Here is a 21,955-nt window from a genome sequence, read left to right as displayed (position 1 = left end):
CGTGATGCTTCTACAACTTATATTATATACGCCTTGCAATTCCTTTACTATTAAAAGGTGGCATTCTCTGAAATTCGCGTGACGTTTTCGTGCGGTTTTACGGCATAAAGTTGCAACAACCTTAAAACCCTTCTAAAAACAATTCCCCAAAGCGGATTCTGGATATGTTGTTCTACTCGTGAATACGCTTCTAATGACACCAAAATAATTTATATAGCGCTTTTTCCCCGGGTCCAACCCTTCAACGACCAGACTAATAGTCCTTCCAACAGGGAACACCTTTTTTCATACTATGATATTTACTACAAGTTATTTATTTTTGGGCCGATTGTATTCTAAATTGCACCCAAAAATAGTGTTTTTTTGTTATTTTCAAAACACTTTTACTTTTCTTCTTATGTCAAATCAAGTTATTTATTTCTGGGCCGACTCTTTCCTAAATTGCAAGCAAAATTAGTATATTTTTCTATTTCCTAACACGTTTACTTTTCTTCTTATGTCAAACAAACGTGAAATTATTTACAAAAAACATTTTTGTAGGAGGAAGGGACGGATTATAGATGTAAAATAATGCAATTTCCAGCATGTTAGAAGTAAAAATCATCGTGATAAATGCGGGTAAATGTAACATTTTAAAAATAATTTCACGATGTATATTTTCTGTAGGTCTATACATGAACCTGGGTGGCCAGAACCACTTCAGGTGTATCAAACTTAATATTATAAATAATAAAATGAAAGTACTTCTAATTTAAATGATAAAAAAAAAAATGGCTTTAATAGTAACAAATATGTCGTAGTGTATAAAAACTAGGGTCTGTCACTTTAACATAGTAACACCAGTCATGCAGCAATATTAATTTGCTGGATGAAATGAAATATTCCAGTAATAGCTGTAGATCTCGTTATGAAAAAATAATTAAGGTAGTGAATAAGGTAGACACTATTGCCAGACGTTAAGGTAATTAAGGTATGGCGATCCAATTAAGATATTAGAATATTGACTATTGACCATTAATAATTCTGTAGTATGTGTAATATTGTTTGTTTTTGTTGTTGTTGTTTTTATTGTATTTTAAGTTGTTTAGTTTTTTGTTGTTGTTTTTAAGTTGTTGGGTTGGGGATTTTGGGGTTTGTGTTTGTTTCTTGGTTTTGGAGAGGTTTTCTTCTTTTTTTTTTTTTTTTTTTTTTGGGGGGGGGGGTTGTTTGTGGGTAGGTGGTGTTTATTTGTTTTTCGTGTTTACCGCTTTTTACTGCCTTGTACATCTATCGCGCATTTGGCGAACGCTTTACGGATGGTGTACGCTCCGTTCTATTTGAGTTTCCCCAAAAGAAACAAAAAATAAATTTAAAAACCTGTGGTAAGTCTATATCTAGGTAAACACCATCATGTTGACTCGAATGTGTCAACGTCTGGCAATAGTGTCTAGACACGCACGCAGGTCACTTGAAACTTTCATCTGAATATTAAATATTCATGCCTAGGCGTATCCAGGATTTTATAGGGTAGAGGGATGGGGGGGGGGGGGCAACACGTTGCCTGGAGTGTTAGTCGTGTAATGGGGTGACACAACAAGCGTTTAGATATTGGGGACTCCTCCCACCCCAGTGCTAGAGCAAAACCTCGAATTCGGGCAAAAAGAATAGATATTCGGGCAAAATGTGCTAACCTGATAGTCCATATAAAAATGCGTAGTGATTCGTTTGCAACCCTGTATTGCTCTTTGGGAATAATGCTAATGTGAATAAATGTTGTTATCTAGATTCGGGCATTTTCGTTTAATTCGGGCAAAACTCAGCCTGCCCCACTTCAAAAGTGGGAGCCCGTACGCCTATGGGGTGACAGGCATATATAACTCAGAGAATCTTAAGTGAATTGGACAATACTCATGTGTTAAGCATTGCTAATGGTTCGCATGGCGCATTTGCATAATATGAAGGAAACTTGCATATGTAAATAAACTTTTGTATGACCCCAAGACTAGGTGCAAATTTAATCTTGGAGGTAGTTTTACTCATGTCAGCAAATCCGTTCGCATAACATATATATTCACCTGAGTATAATATATAGAGGATATTTCATGTTTGCAATCATATCTCACGAGTCGCGCTTGCACGGCGAGTTTGATACCAGACCTTCGTTTTTGACGGGCGCGAGCTCTATCACGCCCGTGAACCCCCGTCAACTCAATCTGACGGGCGCGAAATAACGCGCCCCTAAACTGAACAAATCACGCTTGTGTTGTTTGTTTTTTAACTCCGCCATTTTAATTGTTTATTGAATCCAATCCACAACGCCACAAATCTTTCCATTCTCTTCACAATGAACTTCCTAGAATACTTTTTACATATTGAAACATGATTGGTTGGTTATCTTTACACTGAGCCAATCGTCGGTTTTGTTTGTTTAATTTCGTACAATGCACGTAATGATCGCGAAATGTATTTATACTGTCGTCGTTTTGATCACGTACAGGAAAAATAATAGGCGCGTTGTCTAATATATATAATGTTTACTGTGTAATGTATAATGTTTATACATGTTGATATCACAGTAAACGCGTACACAAACAAAAACGTAATTTAGTAAAGCAGGTTTTGTTTTCGTTAATAACATAGCCATGTACTCGTAGATACTGCCACGTGATTTAAAGCAAAGGACATTGCTCTTGGTAGAGTCAGATTTCTAGTACATGTGATCGGTTGACGGGGGGCCCCTGAAACAAACATACACCGATTTAATTTCAAGTCAGTAATTCGAATTTACCGAGTGTAAAGCATGTATATTTTAAAATTAAATTTACATTAGGGTGGTTATGTTGGGGTTTTTTTGTTTATTTTTTATTTTTATTTTTTTATGGGTTGTTATGATTCTAGTTAGTAGTATAATAAATGACGTGTTAACTACAGTACACCGATAATTAAAGTTAATCCTGTTTGTAAAAATATATATTTATAAAAATTGTAGAAAGATATATTTGGGTAGAAAACAAGTCTCTAGTGGGGGGAGGGGGGGGGGGGCACAAGGCAGATTTTTATCTTTATTTATATGGAGTAGGACAAAAGAGTATATTTTCGTCCTCAATTAAGGGACCCAGTGCCCCACCCCTTCCCCACCTCCCCCGGGCTTGAACACGATTGCGGGGTGGAGGAACGATTTGAACATTAATTTAGACTGGCCTGAAATGCGAATGGCAACCTGTCCCAAATACTCGCCCTAGTTACCGCTCGACTAAAAATAAAACACCTTACAACGACACGTTCCATTTCCCGCTACAAAGGAAGCTTTACACACCTGTAACGTACCTGGAAACACTCGGGTACAACATGGCAGTACGCAAGGTGTACTTGTGTTTGTTCGTTTGCATTTCAACTGTTGTTGTCGAGGTAAGTAAAGACACGCGAGTATGTGTATGTAACAAAATATTATACTCTTACTGACCCTCGCAGTGGCCCATGGGTTTGGAGATTGGTATATAGTTATGAATGACCTTTATAAGGCAATGACCCAACGTTGTTAGTCAGTGTATACATAAGCGTGCGAGACAGGAGGGGTGGTGTCACTGGGGTGGGGCGCATAGGCGTAAGGGCTCACATTTTTGTAGGTGGTCATGCCGATTTTTTTTCTTCTGAATTCAACAAAAATGCCCGAATCTGTATAACAACATTTATTTGTATTAGCAGTAATGCCAAACAGCTAAATAGGGTAGCAAACGAATCACTATACAGTTTTACATGGATTGGAACAATATTGTGGGTAGAATATGGTTAAAAGAGGTCGGGCCAGCTTATTTTGTTCGAATTTCACTATCGTGTTTGCCCGAATTTGATGATTTGCTCCAGTACTGCCTCGTACGCTTAAGGGTAGGAGGGGGGGGGGGGGGGGGGGGGGGGGGGGAGGGTGCTGAAGCCAAATATCAACTTCGGATAAAAATTATACAGATATTCGGAGTAAATGTGCTGATACCTTTTACCATGTATTTCCATGATTCTACTCTCGAATTAGTTGTAATCCATGTAAAAATGCGTAATGATTCGTTTGCAATCCTATATAGCTGTTTGGTAGTAATGTTAATATGAAAGAATGTTATCCAGGCTCCGACATTTTGGTTTAAGTCTGGCAAGAGCCAGTCTGCCCCCACCCACCCACAAAAATGGGAGCCAGTGTGGAAAATATACTGAACAAGACAGGACAGCACATACCATATCTTTTGATGTACTAATCGCAGTGGTAAAGCGCTCGCCTGATGTGCGGTCGGTCTAGGATCGATCCCCGTCGGTGGGATCATTGGGCTATTTCTCGTTCCAGCCAGTACACCACGACTGGTATATAAAAGGCTATGGTATATACTACCCTCTATGTGACCCCCTTGCTACAAATGGCGGGTTTCCTCTCTATGTGACAAACATTTCCAGTAGCCGATGATTAATAAATTAGTTTGTTTTGTTTAACGACACCACTAGAGCATATTGATTAATTTTAATCATCAGCTATTGCATGTCAAACATACAGTAATTCTGACATATAGGGTTAGAGAGGAAACCCGCTATATTTTTCCATTAGTAGCAAGTGATGTTTTATATTATGCACTTTCCCACAGACAGGAAAGCACATACCACGGCCTTTGACAAGTTGTGGTGCACTGGTTGGAACGAGACAAACCCCAATCAGTTGAATGGTGGTTGGATCCTGCAACGCAAGCACTTCAGGCGAGCACTCAACCGACTGAGCTAAACCTATTCCCCTCCCCAGAAGATGTCTGTTGCCAAGCGACAAACATATACTTCGTCTTCCCCCTCCCCTCACACCACCCGCCAAAAGGATCTTTATACCTGTGTTTCAACATGCCTGAACCCTAGTGGATATAGGTATGTAAATCATGGTTTGAGCTTGTGTTTCGAAGTCGAGCTTTGTAACTCCTAATCTTGTAACACGACAACCCACACCTCTTATGGTATTAAATTTCACCGAGTTGACACGATAATCTCGTCTCTAAACGGGAGTCGCTGAACCGCTAAATTAACCGCAGGTAGCGTTGTTGTTGGTGTGTGTGTTGGGGGGGGGGGGGGGGGGGGGGGGGGTAATTTTTGGCATGCTTCCACCAGATAACTGTTCAAGCACGCATGTCGTGGGCACAGCCTCTGACTTCGCCAGAGAGTTCTGTCCATGTAGCGGTGGGTAGGGGTAGCGTTGTCACACGTTATATATGGAAGGAAGGAAATGGTTTATTTAACGACGCATTCAACACATTTTATTTACGGAAGGAAGGAAGGAAATGGTTTATTTAACGACGCACTCAACACATTTTTATTTACGGTTATGTGGCGTCGGACATATGGTTAAGGACCACACAGATACTGAGGGAGGAAACCCGCTGTCGCCACAGCATGGGCTACTCTTTTCGATTAGCAGCAAAAGATCTTTTATATGCACCATCCCATAGACAGGATAGCACATACCACAGCCTTTGATGTACCAGTCGTGATGCACTGGTTGGAGCGAGAAATAGCCCAATGGGCCCACTGACGGGGATCGATCCAAAACCGACCGCTTCACCACTGGGCTACGTCCCCCACCCCATATATGACGTCAGACGCGTGTTCATGAAGTTTAGCAGGGCGGGCTCTAGACTATATAAATCCCACACCTTCCAACACTTGTTCTCTCGCACCTAGCCCGAGTACTCTGACTGTAAGAGAGCTAGACGGACATTTGGACATAAACACGCTCTCATTACAGTCAGAGACCAGCCTATGTCTTTTTTTGGCAATTCCTGACTACCAAACGGTAGGCAACGAGTCCCGCTCTAATACCACAACAATCCTATGTTTGACGTCAAATACCTTTACATCAATCATTTTCGAGTTAAGTGATACAAAAAAATCCACATATTAATCACTAATACACTTACTACAGAAAGAAACCCGACAGCACCCACATTTAGCTACGCTTCGTGACACTCCGTCGCAACAATTGCAAAGCTCGGCGATCTATTTCGAGAGGTAGACCACGTGATCGCGCACTGGGCGATTCCGCCTTGTGCAGCAGTTACAGGGGCCGTCTCATATCAAGCGAAGTTACAACATGGAAGAGTTGGCTAATGCCGTTTTGGATGAATTTTGGATTTCATTACGTCATTAAACCAAAACAATTACACATTATTGATTCCATTTTGAATTTGAAGGATACATTTGGGGTGTTATCGACAGGATACGGCAAAAGTATGTGCTACGTACTGCCTCCTCTTATGAGACGACCCCTGTAACTGCTGCACAAGGCGGAATCGCCCAGTCTCGAAATAGATCGCCTGAGCTTTGTAATTGTTGCGACGGAGTGTCACGAAGCGTAGCTGAATGTGGGTGCTGTCGGGTTTCTTTCTGTAGTATGTGTATTAGTGATTAATATGTGGATTTTTTTGTATCACTTAACTCGAAAATGATTGATGTAAAGGTATTTGACGTCAAACATAGGATTGTTGTGGTATTAGAGCGGGACTCGTTGCCTACCGTTTGGTAGTCAGGAATTGCCAAAAAAAGACATAGGCTGGTCTCTGACTGTAATGAGAGCGTGTTTATGTCCAAATGTCCGTCTAGCTCTCTTACAGTCAGAGTACTCGGGCTATCTCGCACCCAGAGGGAGTCGGACAAAAGAAGACCGGCACACTCTACCCAGTCCCAAAATGTTCCAGCAAGAAGCTACCTTTCAATCAACTAAGTCAAATCAACCAATTAGCTCCATTTTCAATTTTGATAAACCATTCTAAATTATGCGTCAAAATTACCTTCAAAAAATTACGCAACATTTTCTATTGTCTTTAATCCAACGGGACATTTGCAAATTCAATAGCTCCAAAACCCAACCCTCGCCCGCTACCGACCCTGGTTGGGCTGCTTGTGTTCCCCCTCACCCTCCCACCCCAAATCTTTTCTTGCCCTGGGTGGAGGCGCTGGCGAAAGTCGACACCTGCTCCCGTGACAGGCGTGTGCGCCAACAGCTAGTTCTCAATGTCCACGTTAAAACCTATGACCTGACCTGACCTGACCTGACCTGCTAGTTCTAGCACTGGCACTCGTGAAGGCACTCTCGTCAACGTGGATGATCCTGCCATTGTGTATTTCACGCATGCGTAGTCATACATTCAGCGTTTTGTCCCAGTCTGTTATTTATGCTTGCTCGTACACGTAAATATAAATATGAATTTTACCTTTATGATCACGCATATATTAGGCATGGCAATACAGATGTTTGTTTCGGGTCAGTCCGTGTCAGTCTGTGTTGTTAAATTAACATTTCAGTGGCGTAGACGGGGGGGGGGGGGGGGGTGGGGGGGCACATATATTATATCGCAGCTGCTAGTGGATCAAGAAAAGTAACACACATGCCCCTTTCGCAAGTGCATTTTATTTTCATTCATTATTTACACAGGCCCTTGACACAGATTAGTATACATAAATACAATCTGTGTATATGTGTATATTGGTAAATTTGAAATTAATATATATATATGTGTGTGTGTGTGTGTGTGTGTGTGTGTGTATGTGTATGTGTATATTGTATATGTATATGTATATATACACATACACATACACATACACACACACACACACACACACACACACACACACACATATATATATATATATATATATATATATATATATATATATATATATATATATATATATATATATGTATATATATATACACACACACACGAGCGTAGGAAGGTGCCAAAAAGTGGGGGGGGGGCACATGTCCCTCCCCCCCCCCCCCCCCCCCCCCTACGCCAGTGATATATATCTATGTATGTATCCTCGCGGTATGGGTTTTGACGCAGATAAGCAACGATCACGTTAAGTGGCTATAACACTGACATGTATGAAGAGAGTATAAGCAAAACATTGTGAAAATATATACAATTTACCAATATACAATAATTTTATTCTGTATGCTAATCTATGTCAAGGGTGTGTATTATTTTACTTTTATTATTCTGTATTTTCTTTTCATTTGTTTTTCAGGCCGCATCGCCGAAGCACTACAAAGTGACAACACTTCCGGTATGTTTGACGTCAGCAGATAAAATTTCTGATGAACTATTTACTGCAGTATACACCACTTTGTGAAACGGGGTGGGGTCAGGGGTCATGGCCTAATTAGAATATTTGTACTAAATGAGCAATGAAGGATTCTGAAGAAAAGTGAATATATCTCTCTTTTTTAAGAATGTCCGTGGTATGTGCTATCCTGTCTGTGGGATGGTGCATATGGTCCCGTGTAATCCAGTTCCCGATAGACTGATTGAAGACTTGTCATTGATTGTGTACCACGTAATCTTATATTCACATTTAACATTACTGTCCCATCTCAAATGTTAAACTTCGTTTCTGTATTTTCGCTGTAGCTTAAATTCAGTGTAAACGTATATGTCTTTTCACCAAATATCACTTTTTATGGTTGCTGTAGATAAATTCACACAAAATACTTGACGTAAATGATGGAACTATATGATCAAAGGTTTAGAGGTCAGTACATCATTTTGTTCGAATGTCTCTATCGGTTTTGCCTGAAATTAAAGATTTGCAACATCACTCGGAGTGTGGGGGGGGGGGGGGGGGGGGGCGTTGATCATGACTCCACCCCCCCCCCCACCCCACGCCATATAACCGTAAATAAAATGTGTTGAGTGCGTTGTTAAATAAAACATTTCTTTCTCTCTTTCTTTGTACACATTTGCGTAAGTTGGTTATTAGCCTAATGTATACGGAGATAAAATGGGACTTTACGATTAGTTCGTTCTATGCAGTAGTTCGTTCTAAACATGTTCGTTGTAAGTGTACTTTATGTACATGTGTGTGTGTGTGTGTGTGTGTGTGTGTGTGTGTGTGTGTGTGTGTGTGTGTGCGTGTATGCAAGTATGCATATATTAATAACTGCAGGCGCCGCCTTACATCTCGGTGGTTCCGGACAAGAAGAGCAGTCGGTTCGAGGGTATCCTGGTGGACGTGCTGGATGAACTGTCTCGGCGGATGACCTTCACCTACGAGATGACGCTGGTGGATGACGGGAAGTACGGGTGGGAGACGAAACCCGGACTCTGGAACGGACTCATCGGTAGTCTCGTCAACAAGGTATGTATGGGCTGGACGTAACCCACTTAAGTGGTAAAGCGTTAGCTAGCTAGATGCGCGGTCGGTTTGAGATCGATCCCCGTCAGTGGTATAGTTCACGTTTCAGTCAGTGCACCACGACATATCTCTCTGTCTAGCTCAATCTCCTCTCTCCCCTCCCCCTTCTCTCACACACACACACACACTCTCTCTCTCTCTCTCTCTCTCTCTCTCTCTCTCTCTCTCTCTCTCTCTCTCTCTCTCTCTCTCTCTCTCTCTCTTCCTCTATCTCTCTCTACCACTTAGATCAGCTGTTGAAACAACCATATCTTAGTAGTTAACAACATTAAATTGATGTGTTCCTCTTCTTCCTCTCTACTGTAGACAGCTGATATTGCCGCCGCACCTCTCACGATTGCCTCGAAGAGAGCCGAGGTGGTCAAGTACAGCCAGCCATACATGACGGCAGGATTGAAGATTCTCTACCGACAGCCGGCCGGCTGGACGAACAACGCGCCCATAATGTTACTTCTGCGACCCTTCACGCCAGGCCTCTGGGTCGTCATCATCCTGTTCTTCGCCGGGGTCAGCGTCCTGTTCTTCATCATCGGCCGATTCAGCCCGTTCGAGGACGACCAGTTCGTGGGGAAGGCGGCCACCTACGAGGGCCTCACTCTCTTCAACAGCTTCCTCTACACGTTCAGCTCGCTCACCTGGCAAGGTAAACAGCCAGCTATCTTTCTCTGTGTGTGTGTGTGTGTGTCTCTCACTGTTTCTATGTGTGTGTGTGTGTGTGTGTGTGTGTGTGTGCGTCTGTGTCTCTGTCTCTCTCTCTCTCTGTCTCTCTCTCTCTCGCTATATATATATATATATATATATATATATATATATATGTATATCCCTCTCCATTTCTCTCCCCCTCCCATATCTCTCTCTCTCTCCCTCTCTCTCTCTCTCTCTCTCTCTCTCTCTCTCTCTCTCTCTCTCTCTCTCTCTCTCTCTCTCTCAATTTCTCTCTCATTATTTCTCTCTCCATCTCTCTCTCCATGTGTTTCCATCATTCTACCAGCAAAATTAGTTATAATCCATGTAAAAATGCGTAATGCGTAGTTTGCAATCCTGTATAGCTGTTTGGCAGTAATTCTAATATGAAGAAATGTTGTTATCCAGTTTCGGGGATTTTCGATTAATTCGGGCAAAAATAAGCTTGCTACCCCAACACCCCACACCCACACCCCACCGCCCTTCCCCAGCCTTACAAAAATGGGAGCCCGTCCATATGTGCTCCCTCATAAACTCCTATCAAAGCTTTTGGTATCTCACTAACATATCCGAACAAGACAGGACAGGAATTTTATTTTGTAGTTAATACCACAATAAAACAAAAATGGAAACGTTTTGCTCTTAATCCTATAGGTAGTACTAAACCAAATAACTTCCGGCTGGGTCAAAGTTCGAGGTGCACCCAACTTTTTAATTGAGAAGTGAACACCACAAGTCCTGTGATTGGTTATAAATATGAGTGTGTTGGTTGTAAAAATAATTAGTTTTATCTGGGCTAAAAATGTATGCAATTTTATTTCATCTAGTACCACTGTGTCAAGTAGCCTTGTGCTTGGAACATGCATGGTGTACCTGTAAAAAAAAGTACTCAAATTTTGTGCGGAACTAGGGTAGTCATAGACGCTACCCGTTATCTCAGAAATGAGCAGCTTGACACCCACTTTTTTGTGATTCACTTTAAGGGTGAGGGGTGGTAGTATTTATATCCGTGGTGTTTATGTCGATTGATACGTTGCAGGTAGGAGTTTTAGCCACATATGTTACTATTGTCGTCTATGGGATTTGATTTGGTAGTATACACCCTATAATCATGGTATTAAATAACAGTCATTATTATTCTAGCCTTTGAAAGTACTTCGTCTAGATAAGAAACACTTCTCTTCGTTGCAGGTTACACCGCCGCCCCGAGGTCACTATCAGGGCGGGTCCTGGCGGCCACATGGTGGGTGTTCTGTATGCTGACGATCGTGACGTTCACAGCCAATCTGACAGCCTTGTTTCTGACGAGGGAACCCAACTTCCGGTCCATGCCGTTCATGACGTTTGAGGAATTATCCAAACAGACGAGCGTCAAGTACGGGACCTACAGTAAAGGGTCGACTTACAACTACTTCAAAAAGTCTAACAGGACTCTGGAGAAACGTCTGTTCGCTGCCATGAACAGTGCCACCCCGAGCGCTTTCTTTGACACCTTTGACAAAGGGATTCAGAGGGTCCGTGAGTCTGATGGCGGCTACGCCATGATCGCGGAGGGACCCGTGGCGGAAATGGCGGCAGAACAGGAACCATGTGACCTGGTCGTGGTGGGCGATACACTCACGGAGCATGCGTACGGATTCGCTTGTCAGTTGAACAGCACAGTCTGTGATGAGTTCAACCAGCACCTTCTGGAGATGAGAGAGAACGACTTTATCTATGAGACGAAGCAGAAGTGGATGTACAGTGGCTGTAATGAGAAGAGAAACAAGGAACTATTTTTCCACGGCTTGGCGTTCCTTGACGCATTTGGCGCCAAACCCGACGTGGAGATGCAGACGGCTGTAACACTGCGCACGTTCGGCGCCGCGCTAATTCTGCTGGTTCTTGGCTGTGTGTTCAGCATCGTCATCATGGTGGTCGAAGTATTTTATGCTAGACGGCGAGGGCTTCAGGTAACTATGTTGGATTTTCTTCTTTTTGCTCCTCCTCCTCCTCCTCCTCCCCCCCCCCCCCCCCCCCCCCCCCCTCCCCCCCCCCCCCCCCCCCCTCCTCCTCCTCCTTCTTCTTCTTCTTCTTCTTCGTCTTCTGCTTCTTAACACTGCCTAATGACAAAACACTTTATTCAATTTTCTTGTGAAAAGATTTCATTATACCTTGAATTAAATTTTACGATGATGATGATGATGATGATGATGATGATGATGACTATGATGATTGTGATGATGAAGACGACGATTATGATGATATATGATGATTATGATGATTGAGAGGATGATGATGATGACAATGATGATGATGATGACAGTGATGATAACGATGATGATGATGATGATTATGTTATTGCAAAATCCAATACCCGAATAATGGGTAGCTGCCTATCTTATTCATTGCAATTGCAATAAGGTGAATTGTCGATCGTAAATGGTTAATGTTTTGTGGCGAATATATATTATATTGACATACAACTTTAATTATTACACAATGTATATATGGATTAGAACAGTAACTGTTGTACAATGATGGTATGTATAAATTATATCATTAGACTTCTTTGTACTTTGTAAGACAATGCTTCGGGACATCCTGATATCTGTCGTTGATTTAGTGCACCTCAAGACGCTACAATACCAATATTTCATCGTAATGCCGGGGACGGGACGTAGCCCACTGCTAAAGCGCTCGCCTGATGCTCGGTCGGTCTAGGATCGATCCCCGTTAGTGGGTCCATTGGGCTATTTCTCGTTCCACGCAGAGCACCACCACTTTAAAGGCTGTGGTTTGTGCTATCCTGTCTGTGGGATGATGCATATAAAAGAACACTTGCTACTAATGGAAAAATGTACCATGCTTCCTCTGTAAACGTTAGACATCCAATAGCCGATGATTAATTAATCAATGTGCTCTAGTGGTGTCGTTAAACAAAACCAACTTTAAACTTCTTCATGATCCCATAATGGCTGCAATTTTTTTTTTTTTTTCTGCTCAGTTTCCATCGAGAAGTCGAATGCCAAATCAGCAGAGAATTGAGGAACCTTTTGAAGATGACAAGTAGAGGTGTTTCGTGGTTAACAGTGGCAGTAGTGGTAGTGGAGGTGGAACAGTGTCGCCAACTCTAGGCTAACTAAAACTCGGAGGCGAAACAGTGTCGCCAACTCCAGACTAACTAAAACTCGGAGGCGGACCAGTGTCGCCAACTCCAGTCTAACTAAAACTCGGAATCGGACCAGTGTCGCCAACTCCAAACTAACTAAAACTCGAAAACGGACCAGTGTCGCCAACTCCAGACTAACTAAAACTCACATTCTACTCCACGCCCACGAGTCTTAGTATTGAAGAATGTTCAACTGAGGATCTTTAAGCATTTGCACAACCCCTGCAATTACCCACGGCAATCGACAATGCCGTGGAGATTGCTGTGGAGTTTTAATTATCCACGGCATTTTTAATTTTTTTGTTCGTTATGAACTATATTTGATTTGTTTTCTTCCACAGCATGTGTTTTTGCCGTAGACATTTTCTTAATTGCAAGGGTTATGCAAGCGACATAATATGTTATGTATGTACGTATGATTTTATAAAATTTAATTCAGTAATATATATATATATATATATATATATATATATATATATATATATATATATATATATATATATATATATATATATATATACATATACATATATATATATATATATATATATATAGATAGATATATATATACATACATATACATATACATATACATATACATATACATACATACACACACACACACATATAGATAGATAGATAGATAGATAGATAGATATATTGTATCCTCGACGATGTAAAAATAATAGTGATGACATACTTGGTTACCCAAGATTTAAGAAGTAACAATGTTTCTTTAGTGTTATTTTGTAAAATAAAATTATGTAGTATATAATTTTCACGACTAGCAGTTGTGTTATTTCTTCACATTTAATAATATATAATATGCTTTTCAGAGTCGAATCTAGGGCATTTGGTTTGAAGATGTCGGGGATCAGGTTTGGGGGTGCAACCCGCCTTGAGTAGGTACACACACACACACACACACACACGGAGAGAGACAGACCGACAGAGTATCTCTCTCTCTCTCTCTCTCTCTCTCTCTCTCTCTCTCTCTCTCAAACACACGCACACGAGCGCGCGCGCGCGCACACACACACACACACACACACATTCAAACATACACACACACACACATACAACAAAGAAACAAATAACAACACACAAAACAATGCAAACCAAACCAATAAACCAAGATGACAATCTCAAAGGCTTTCAAAGTTCATACGATTTCTGGTACACTACTCTATTAATGGGGGAGGGGGGGGGGGGGGGGGGGGGGGGGTGGTTAAGTAGCCCAGTGGTAAAACGTTCGTTTGATGCGCGGTCGTTTTGAAATCTATCCCCGTCGGTGAACCCATTGGACTATTTCTCGTGCATCACAACTGGTCTACCAAAGGCCATGATTCCATGCTACTAATAGGAAAAATTCGATATGCTCTTGTGCCCAGGACAGGCGTGCGCTACAACAGCTTGTTCTGAATGTGCACGTAAAGCCCTATGACCTGACCTAACAGGAAAAATGTAGCGTGTTTTCTCTCTAAAAGTATATGTCAAATTACCAAACGCTTAGACAACATTTAATATTGACTAATGCAACACTATTGTTGCACTGTACATTTTGACATTTTCAAAGGGCGGGATCTAGCTCAGTCGGTTAGAGTTCTCGCCCTCGCCTGGGGTGCTCCAAGGGTCGGAGGATCGATCGCCCTCGGTCAATCTAATTAAAATTAGCTCCACTATTACATGTGGATCTAACGACAGCCAGTTGGAGCTCATGTCCACCAATCAAAACCTTACTTGCAGAATCCTGCCAGTGATTTAAAAATAATTTGAAAACATTCCGAATTATCCTGAGGGTATACGACATGTTTCGTGTGAATTACGAATGCCTTAAAACATGTTTTATTTTATAAAATAAATAATTTGTAATGTAAAACTGAAGACTGATTTAGTTTTTTTTAATTTTATAAAGAAATAAATAATTTTTAATGTAAAATTGAAGACTGATAACCCACCCCGTACGTATTGGTATGGTTCGCTGTACTGCGGCCACTAAAATAGACTCGCCCGATATTTTTAGAATGTGTATGCTCCCAAATAACGTTATAAAAGGCGAAGTGCGATTGGTCAATATTTAAATTATTATTTACAGACGAAATATTAGGACATTGGGGACTACGCAGTGTTGTTAGTTTTAAATCACTGGCAGGATTCTGCAAGTAAGGTTTTGATTGGTGGACATGAGCTCCAACTGGCTGTCGTTAGATCCACATGTAATAGTGGAGCTAATTTTAATTAGATTGGCCCTCGGTGGACCCATGCTTTGATTAGATTGACGGGATCCACTGAACAAAAGGCGCTGGAATACCCCTCAGAAAACGTGCGCGTCGTCTTGTGTGTGATGATGAAAACTCGTTGGCTACAAGTGTTGCAGGGACAGACCCTAGATTCAGCCCATTAAAATTAACACTAAATTTAATTAATCTATAAACCTGCAACACATTTGGGTAAAGTTACAACTGAGTGAAACATGAGTCTGTGACTTTGAAATGGTGAAATACCCTCTAAAAATAGACTAAAACTCGACTCCATAATCCATAAGTACGTGCGTTTTTTAAAATATGAGAAATGCATTTTGTGATATTAAAAACACCAGGATGACCAAAAACGAATGTACGGAAATGGATAATCTAACCAATAAAATCTAAGTAAAGTATGATTTCAGTTAGCAAAAACGGCTCTAATAGTCATAAATGTGCATTAGTGTTTAAAAACTAGAGTATGTCCCTTTAAATAGTTAATTTAATTATATTTTTAGATATTTTTGTACATATTATTATGTGTCACATGCTAAATGATTTTTTGTTTGTTTTGTTTTGTTTAACGACACCGTTAGAGCACATTGGTTTATTAATCAACGGCTACTGGATGTCAAACATTTGCTAATTTTGACATATAGTCTTAGAAAGGAAACCCACTATATTTTTCCATTAGTAGCAAGGTATCTTTTATATGTACCATCTGACAGACAGGATAGTACATACCACGGCCTTTGATACACCAGTCGTGGTGCACTGGCTGGAACGAGAAATAGTCCAATGTGCCCACCGACGGGGATCGATCTCAAACCGACCGCGCATCAAGCGAGCGCTTTACCACTGGGCTACGTCCCGCCCCATATGCTAAATGAATCCACATTTTAATCAATTCCCTCCAGCTCTCAAGCGGGTACTCTGGCAATGAAAATAGGCATGTTCTACTTCAGACTACATTGTACGACATAAAAGCAAGTGGGGGGCCCTATAAAAAGTACTGTCAGAAATAGAATAAAAATTATTTTCGTCGATTATTTCTTACATATTAAACTGACAAGTAAATATTTTGTAATATCTATTTAATGATAGTCTACCTAATTTAGCATTTACTTGTTTGGGCGCTCATTGATGTTCAAGGTGGTGTTTACTCTTGAAATTAAAAGAAAAATGTCGGTAAACAGGTGATTTGTGCACTTTATTGGAACAGATTATAACAAATTTTGGTCAACATGTGTTAATTTCATTGCTGTTACAATATGTGAGGGACTGTTTCTGATGATGATTTGCCCCTATCCTTCTCCAAAACAAAATATTTGTAGTCATTTATAAGTAACTTTTGAGCAAAACTGTCAAGAGCCATTATGTGTGATCCATTATACCGGTATTAAAGGTGTTATCTCAGTGTTGCCCAATGACAACTATTGCAAATCGTTTTTTGTTTTTTTGTTTGTTTAATAAAATTTTGATTTAACATTTAAAAAAGACACCTTTAACAATATGCCCATGAATGATTATTGGAAATAATTTTATCTACTGGTAGAAAATACATTTTTATTGGAGAATCTTTATTACAGCTCGCATTATATAGCACCTTTAAATTATTGCAAGATTGTGTAAATTTCTAATGTACTTATATTGAATTTATATTCAATAAATATGCTTCTCATAATTAATAATTTATGCTGCAATTCAAAATAATCAGTTAACTTGCAGTTTTAAATTAAAAGTTTGTTTACGGGTAAATGAAATTGACACATATCGATCAAAATGTTTTATAGTCTGTTCCAATAAAGGTCACACATCGCCTGTTTACCGACATCTTTAGTTTAATTTCAAGAGTAAACACCACCTTGTACATCAATGAGAGCCCAAACAAGTAAATGCTAAATTAGGTAAAGTATCATTGAATGGGTATTTACAAAATATTTACTTGTCAGTTTAATATGAAAGAAATAATCGACGAAAATCATTTTTATTCTATTTCCGACAGTACTTTAGTACGTTACACAGGCACGGTGGAGCGGGGTTGGGTGGGGATGCATGAATGTGGCTCTAGCCCCCACCCCCACCACCACCCCACCCCAATTTTACCTGCAGAATTCATAACATTTCGGGACGCCTAGTTTTCAACATTTTACGGGGAAGCATACCCCCGAACCTCCTAGAAACTTTGTTTTGCGCCCTAGATCTATTCAGACTCCCCAACCCCATGTCTACTTGCTCCCGCCAAGACTGACGTATGTCGGACATTAAAATAACCAATCAGTTTTAAATGGGCCGAATTTACACAGATCTGTTGTTGTTGTTTTGTTTTTTTGTTTTTTTGTTTGTTTGGTGTTGTTGTGTTTTTGTCTTATATGTCTGTAATTACAGTCGTGCAACTACATACATTTACAATTCTTAAAAACCTATGTTAAAGAAAACCCAAACACGCTTCGTACATTTGCCCAACGTGTCCGAGTTTGAAACTGTCTTATTTTATATATAATATTTTAACCAATAAAGTAATATTTAAAGCTGCAATGTCTGGTTTCAATCGTATATAATCAAATTCTATGTTCAAATACAAGCATAAATGCACTTTTAATTCACTTGCGAGTTGTCGTCATTAACGCATATCGTCAAATGCTTACTAGCCAGTTAGAACAATTCTCGCCATTTTGTAATACCGAGCGGATTCTAGCAGCCACTTCCTAGCAGCCAATTACGCTAGCAGCCAATTTCAGCAGACACGCGTGGCGACGTTCTAAACAACGGACTCATACGCCTTTTATAATGTGTGTTGTGGTGTGGGCTATACGAAACTAGTTGAACATCCTACATTACCGTAGTACAGACTGATTTTTAAAGTGATACTTCAGATATTATAAAAGTGCTTAATAAAACGGTTAAGTTGTATTTATACGGATTTGACTGTGAAAATGAGTCTTGGTTGTTATTTTGTTTTTGTGTTGTTATTATATACAGATACTCTTTAAAACTGTAAAATTCTTAAGTTGTAGTGAATAATAAAAATTAGCATAACAGTTTGTTTAAAAGTGTGTGAAATACAGGTAACAATCGAAAGGCGTACAAGTCCGGTGTTTAGAACGTCGCCATGAGGGTCTGATGAAATTGGCTGCTAGCGTAATTGGCTGCTAGGAATTGGCTGCTAGAATCTGCTCGGTTTTTGTAATGCAACAATAGCCGAACCGTACTATTTTTAGCCCAGAGGGAGCCCGGCAAAAGTGTCCCACTTTCAAAATAGTGGGTTTATTTTTAACTTGGAAAAGCCAGTGTAGTGAAATCAATTCGGAGTGCGGCGTCTTATATGCACCAAACGTAATGGGATTTTCTGTTCTAAATGCTTAAATAATAAAAATATTCCAGACAATGCACGTTTAAAACAAAATAGACAAAAGGAAATCCGGAGAATACCAACCTACCGGTATTCTCAGGCATAGGAGTAGGGGCGAGGGTTGGGATCAAAGGCCGTGGTATGTGATATCCTGTCTGTGGGAAAGTGCATATAAAACATCCCTTGCTGTATTAGAAAACAAATGTAGCGGGTTTCCTCTGATCACTACGAGTCAGGATCTAGCTCAGTCGGTTGAGTCCTTGCTTGAGGTGCTTGCGTCGCAGGATCGAATCACCTCGATGGATCCATTCAACTGACTGGGTTTTTCTCTCGTTCCAACCAATGCACCATCACTGGTCAAAGGCCATGGTATGTGCTTCCCTGTCTGTTGGAAAGTGCATATAAAAGATCCCTTGCTGCATTAGGAAAAATGTCGCGGGTTTCATCTGATGACGACGAGTCAGATGTTAACAAATGTTTGACATCCAATAGCCGATGATTAATTAACCACTGTGATCTATTGGTGTTGTTAAAAAAAAAAAAAAAAAAACCCAACAAAACAAACCACTAAACAAAATAACAAAACTTTTAGCAAACTTTTTTCGATAAAATCGTGGACCCGCCCATGAAAAAGATCTATATTTCAAGTATATAGTTTCTATAACCATATTAAATATCATCGTCTAATGTTTTCGACAAAGTCATATCGTGCGAAACGAAAATAATTCACTTTGACAGCTGTTCAATATGGGCAAAGACGTTCACTTTGTAAAGTTTTGAGAAAAAAAATTGTTTTGAAAAAATTTGCTTCTCATAAAATTATTCCCAATTATGCTTATTTAACTAGGTATGTACTGAAGGACCTCTAGGCCAAACAAACTAATAGTTGGGGTCCCAGTTACCCGACCGTCCCAAGAAAAACCTAGTGCAGGGCCAATCTAATTAAAATTAGCTCCACTATTACATGTGGATCTAACAGCAGCCAGTGGAGCTCATGTCCACCAATTAAAACCTTACTTGCAGAATCATGCCAGTGATTTGAAAATAATTTGAAAACATTCCGAATTATCCTGAGGGTATACGATATGTTTCATGTGAATTATGAATGCCTTATTTAGACCAGTAGAACTAATTTTAATCAGATTGCTAACAACACTGCGTAGTCTCCAATGTCCAGGTAACATTCCCTTGTATATACACACACACACACACACACACACACACACACACACACACACACACATATATATACAGTAAAGAATAAAGGACCACACAGATAGCAACAAGAAATAATGACTGCATCTAAAATCAATTCATATTGTCAGAAGTGTACTGGGAACATATAGGCAGCACATTCAACACTACAGACATTCAATCCTACATTACAACTTGGTATAAAATACAGACATTACTATGCTAGTAGTGAATTAAATTTGGACTACAATTCGATGTGTTCCCTTATTTCTTTCCATCAGTATATATATATATATATATATATATATATATATATATATATATATATATATATATATATATATAGACGTAGATATATATATATATATATCTATATATATCTATATATAATAATAATAGTAATATATTTGTTATCACTATTGGACATAAAGTGCTCAACACAATGTTAGTGGAGCAGGTACACTAAATTTTTAGTATTCACTAATAACTCATTACTCGGAGTTTCAGGCTCCTCGCCTTCATCGCCTTCATCAGCCTGAAACTCCGAGTAATGAGTTATTAGTGAATACTAAAAATTTAGTGTACCTGCTCCACTAACATTGTGTTGAGCACTTTATGTCCAATAGTGATAACAAATATATTACTGTAATGCTCCTTGTATAAGTTGAGCACTTTTCTTCAATCACCATGGACCATATCCGTTTCGACTATTCCACAAAAAACATTCCTTTACCAACACGAAAGGAATACTTAAAGAGACTGCTTGAGAAAGTGGAAAGTGTAATAAAGCGTATGAGATGGAAAGCTTTCTTCTTTGAAAAGAACAACGATGATAAACGCAACCATGACGACCCAACACCAAACAAAGATAGCAAATTCGGACTTAACTCCAGGAAAACACCCCCACAAATAGAAGGTTTAGCACCCTTTGAAAAGGACATGCTACACATGGTTGAGACCATACAGTTCAAGAATGCATATGACCAGTTCCAGAACACCATGAAAGAGGACATAAGGCATATAAACAACTCCAAAAAAGTGTTTGTACCTGCAGACAAGACTAGAAACTTCTACAAGTTAGAAGTGGACACTTATGACAAAATGCTAACAGAAAACATTACAACGAAGTACAAACATGCAGACGACCAAACAATCGAAGATATCAACACAGAGTTCGAGTACGTCAGCAATGCCCTAGGAATACGTGACAGAATAGACAAGATGGCAGAGACCCGAGCATTCATCACCTTGAAAGATCATAAGGACAATTTTGCCACTAATCCAAGTTGCAGACTCATCAATCCAGCAAAAAAGCGAAATCGGTAGGATCAGCAAAATTATGTTAGACCGAATAAACAGTGAAACACGACTCAAGACGCAAATGAACCAATGGAGAAACACTTCCGCTGTACTTGAATGGTTCTCAGCTCTGCATGATAAAAAAGAACTATCCTTCCTCGTATTCGACATTGTGGACTTCTACCCTTCCATAACACCTGAACTACTCGACAAGGCATTGAAATGGGCGAAGAAATATACAGTCATCCCAGATATAGAATACACAACTATCATGCATGCAAGAAAATCACTACTTTTTGACAACAAAGAACAGCCATGGGTGAAAAATTACACTCCCAATGCATTCGACGTCACCATGGGCGGATATGATGGAGCGGAAGTGTGCGAACTAGTAGGACTCCTCATCCTACACACAATTCAAACAAATACCTCCGACATGAACGTCGGACTGTACAGAGATGACGGTCTAGCAGTTCTACGCAGAAGTTCAGGAAGCCAAGCAGACAGAATGAGGAAAATGCTCATCAAAATATTCAAAGATCTTGGCCTAAAGATCACCATCCAGACCAACCTGAAAATAGTCAACTATCTGGACATCACCCTGAACCTTGAAACTGACTCCCACAAACCCTACAGGAAACCCAACAACGAACCCGTTTACATCAACGTCAGCTCAAACCACCCACCCGCAATCACGAAGCAAATACCAAAATCAATCGGCAAACGAATTTCCCTTCTGTCTTCCCATGAAGACTACTTCGCGGAAGCTGCACTAGGGTACAACAAAGCGCTGAGGGCAAGTGGCTACACAGTAAACATCCAATACGACCCGCCTAAACATAG

At 40.1% G+C, this 21,955-nt stretch overlaps 1 protein-coding gene across 1 annotated transcript; it reads left to right on the top strand.

The window, feature by feature from the left end:
• The first annotated feature begins 3,031 nt into the window (after window positions 1-3,031).
• LOC121368183 (glutamate receptor ionotropic, kainate 3-like) lies at window positions 3,032-13,496 on the top strand. The gene is made up of 6 exons (XM_041492814.1): window positions 3,032-3,387; window positions 8,023-8,061; window positions 8,941-9,132; window positions 9,496-9,832; window positions 11,065-11,825; window positions 12,860-13,496. The coding sequence occupies exons 1-6, from the start codon at window positions 3,328-3,330 to the stop codon at window positions 12,923-12,925; spliced, it is 1,455 nt and encodes a 484-aa protein (XP_041348748.1). The 5' UTR covers window positions 3,032-3,327; the 3' UTR covers window positions 12,926-13,496.
• The last annotated feature ends 8,459 nt before the right edge of the window (window positions 13,497-21,955 follow it).

This window comes from Gigantopelta aegis, chromosome 1 (genome assembly GCF_016097555.1).
Source record: "Gigantopelta aegis isolate Gae_Host chromosome 1, Gae_host_genome, whole genome shotgun sequence".
NCBI classification, from domain to species: Eukaryota; Metazoa; Mollusca; class Gastropoda; order Neomphalida; family Peltospiridae; genus Gigantopelta; species Gigantopelta aegis.
Note: the sequence above shows the minus strand (reverse complement) of the source record. Positions and strands in the feature narration are given on the sequence as shown.

Bases quoted from the DNA above. Each gene is read 5' to 3' on its own strand.
- LOC121368183 (XM_041492814.1), top strand. From the start codon at position 3,328: ATGGCAGTACGCAAGGTGTACTTGTGTTTGTTCGTTTGCATTTCAACT. The intron at 3,388-8,022 runs GTAAGTAAAGAC...TTTGTTTTTCAG, and splicing joins TTTCAACTGTTGTTGTCGAG to GCCGCATCGCCGAAGCACTA. The intron at 8,062-8,940 runs GTATGTTTGACG...TAATAACTGCAG, and splicing joins ACAAAGTGACAACACTTCCG to GCGCCGCCTTACATCTCGGT.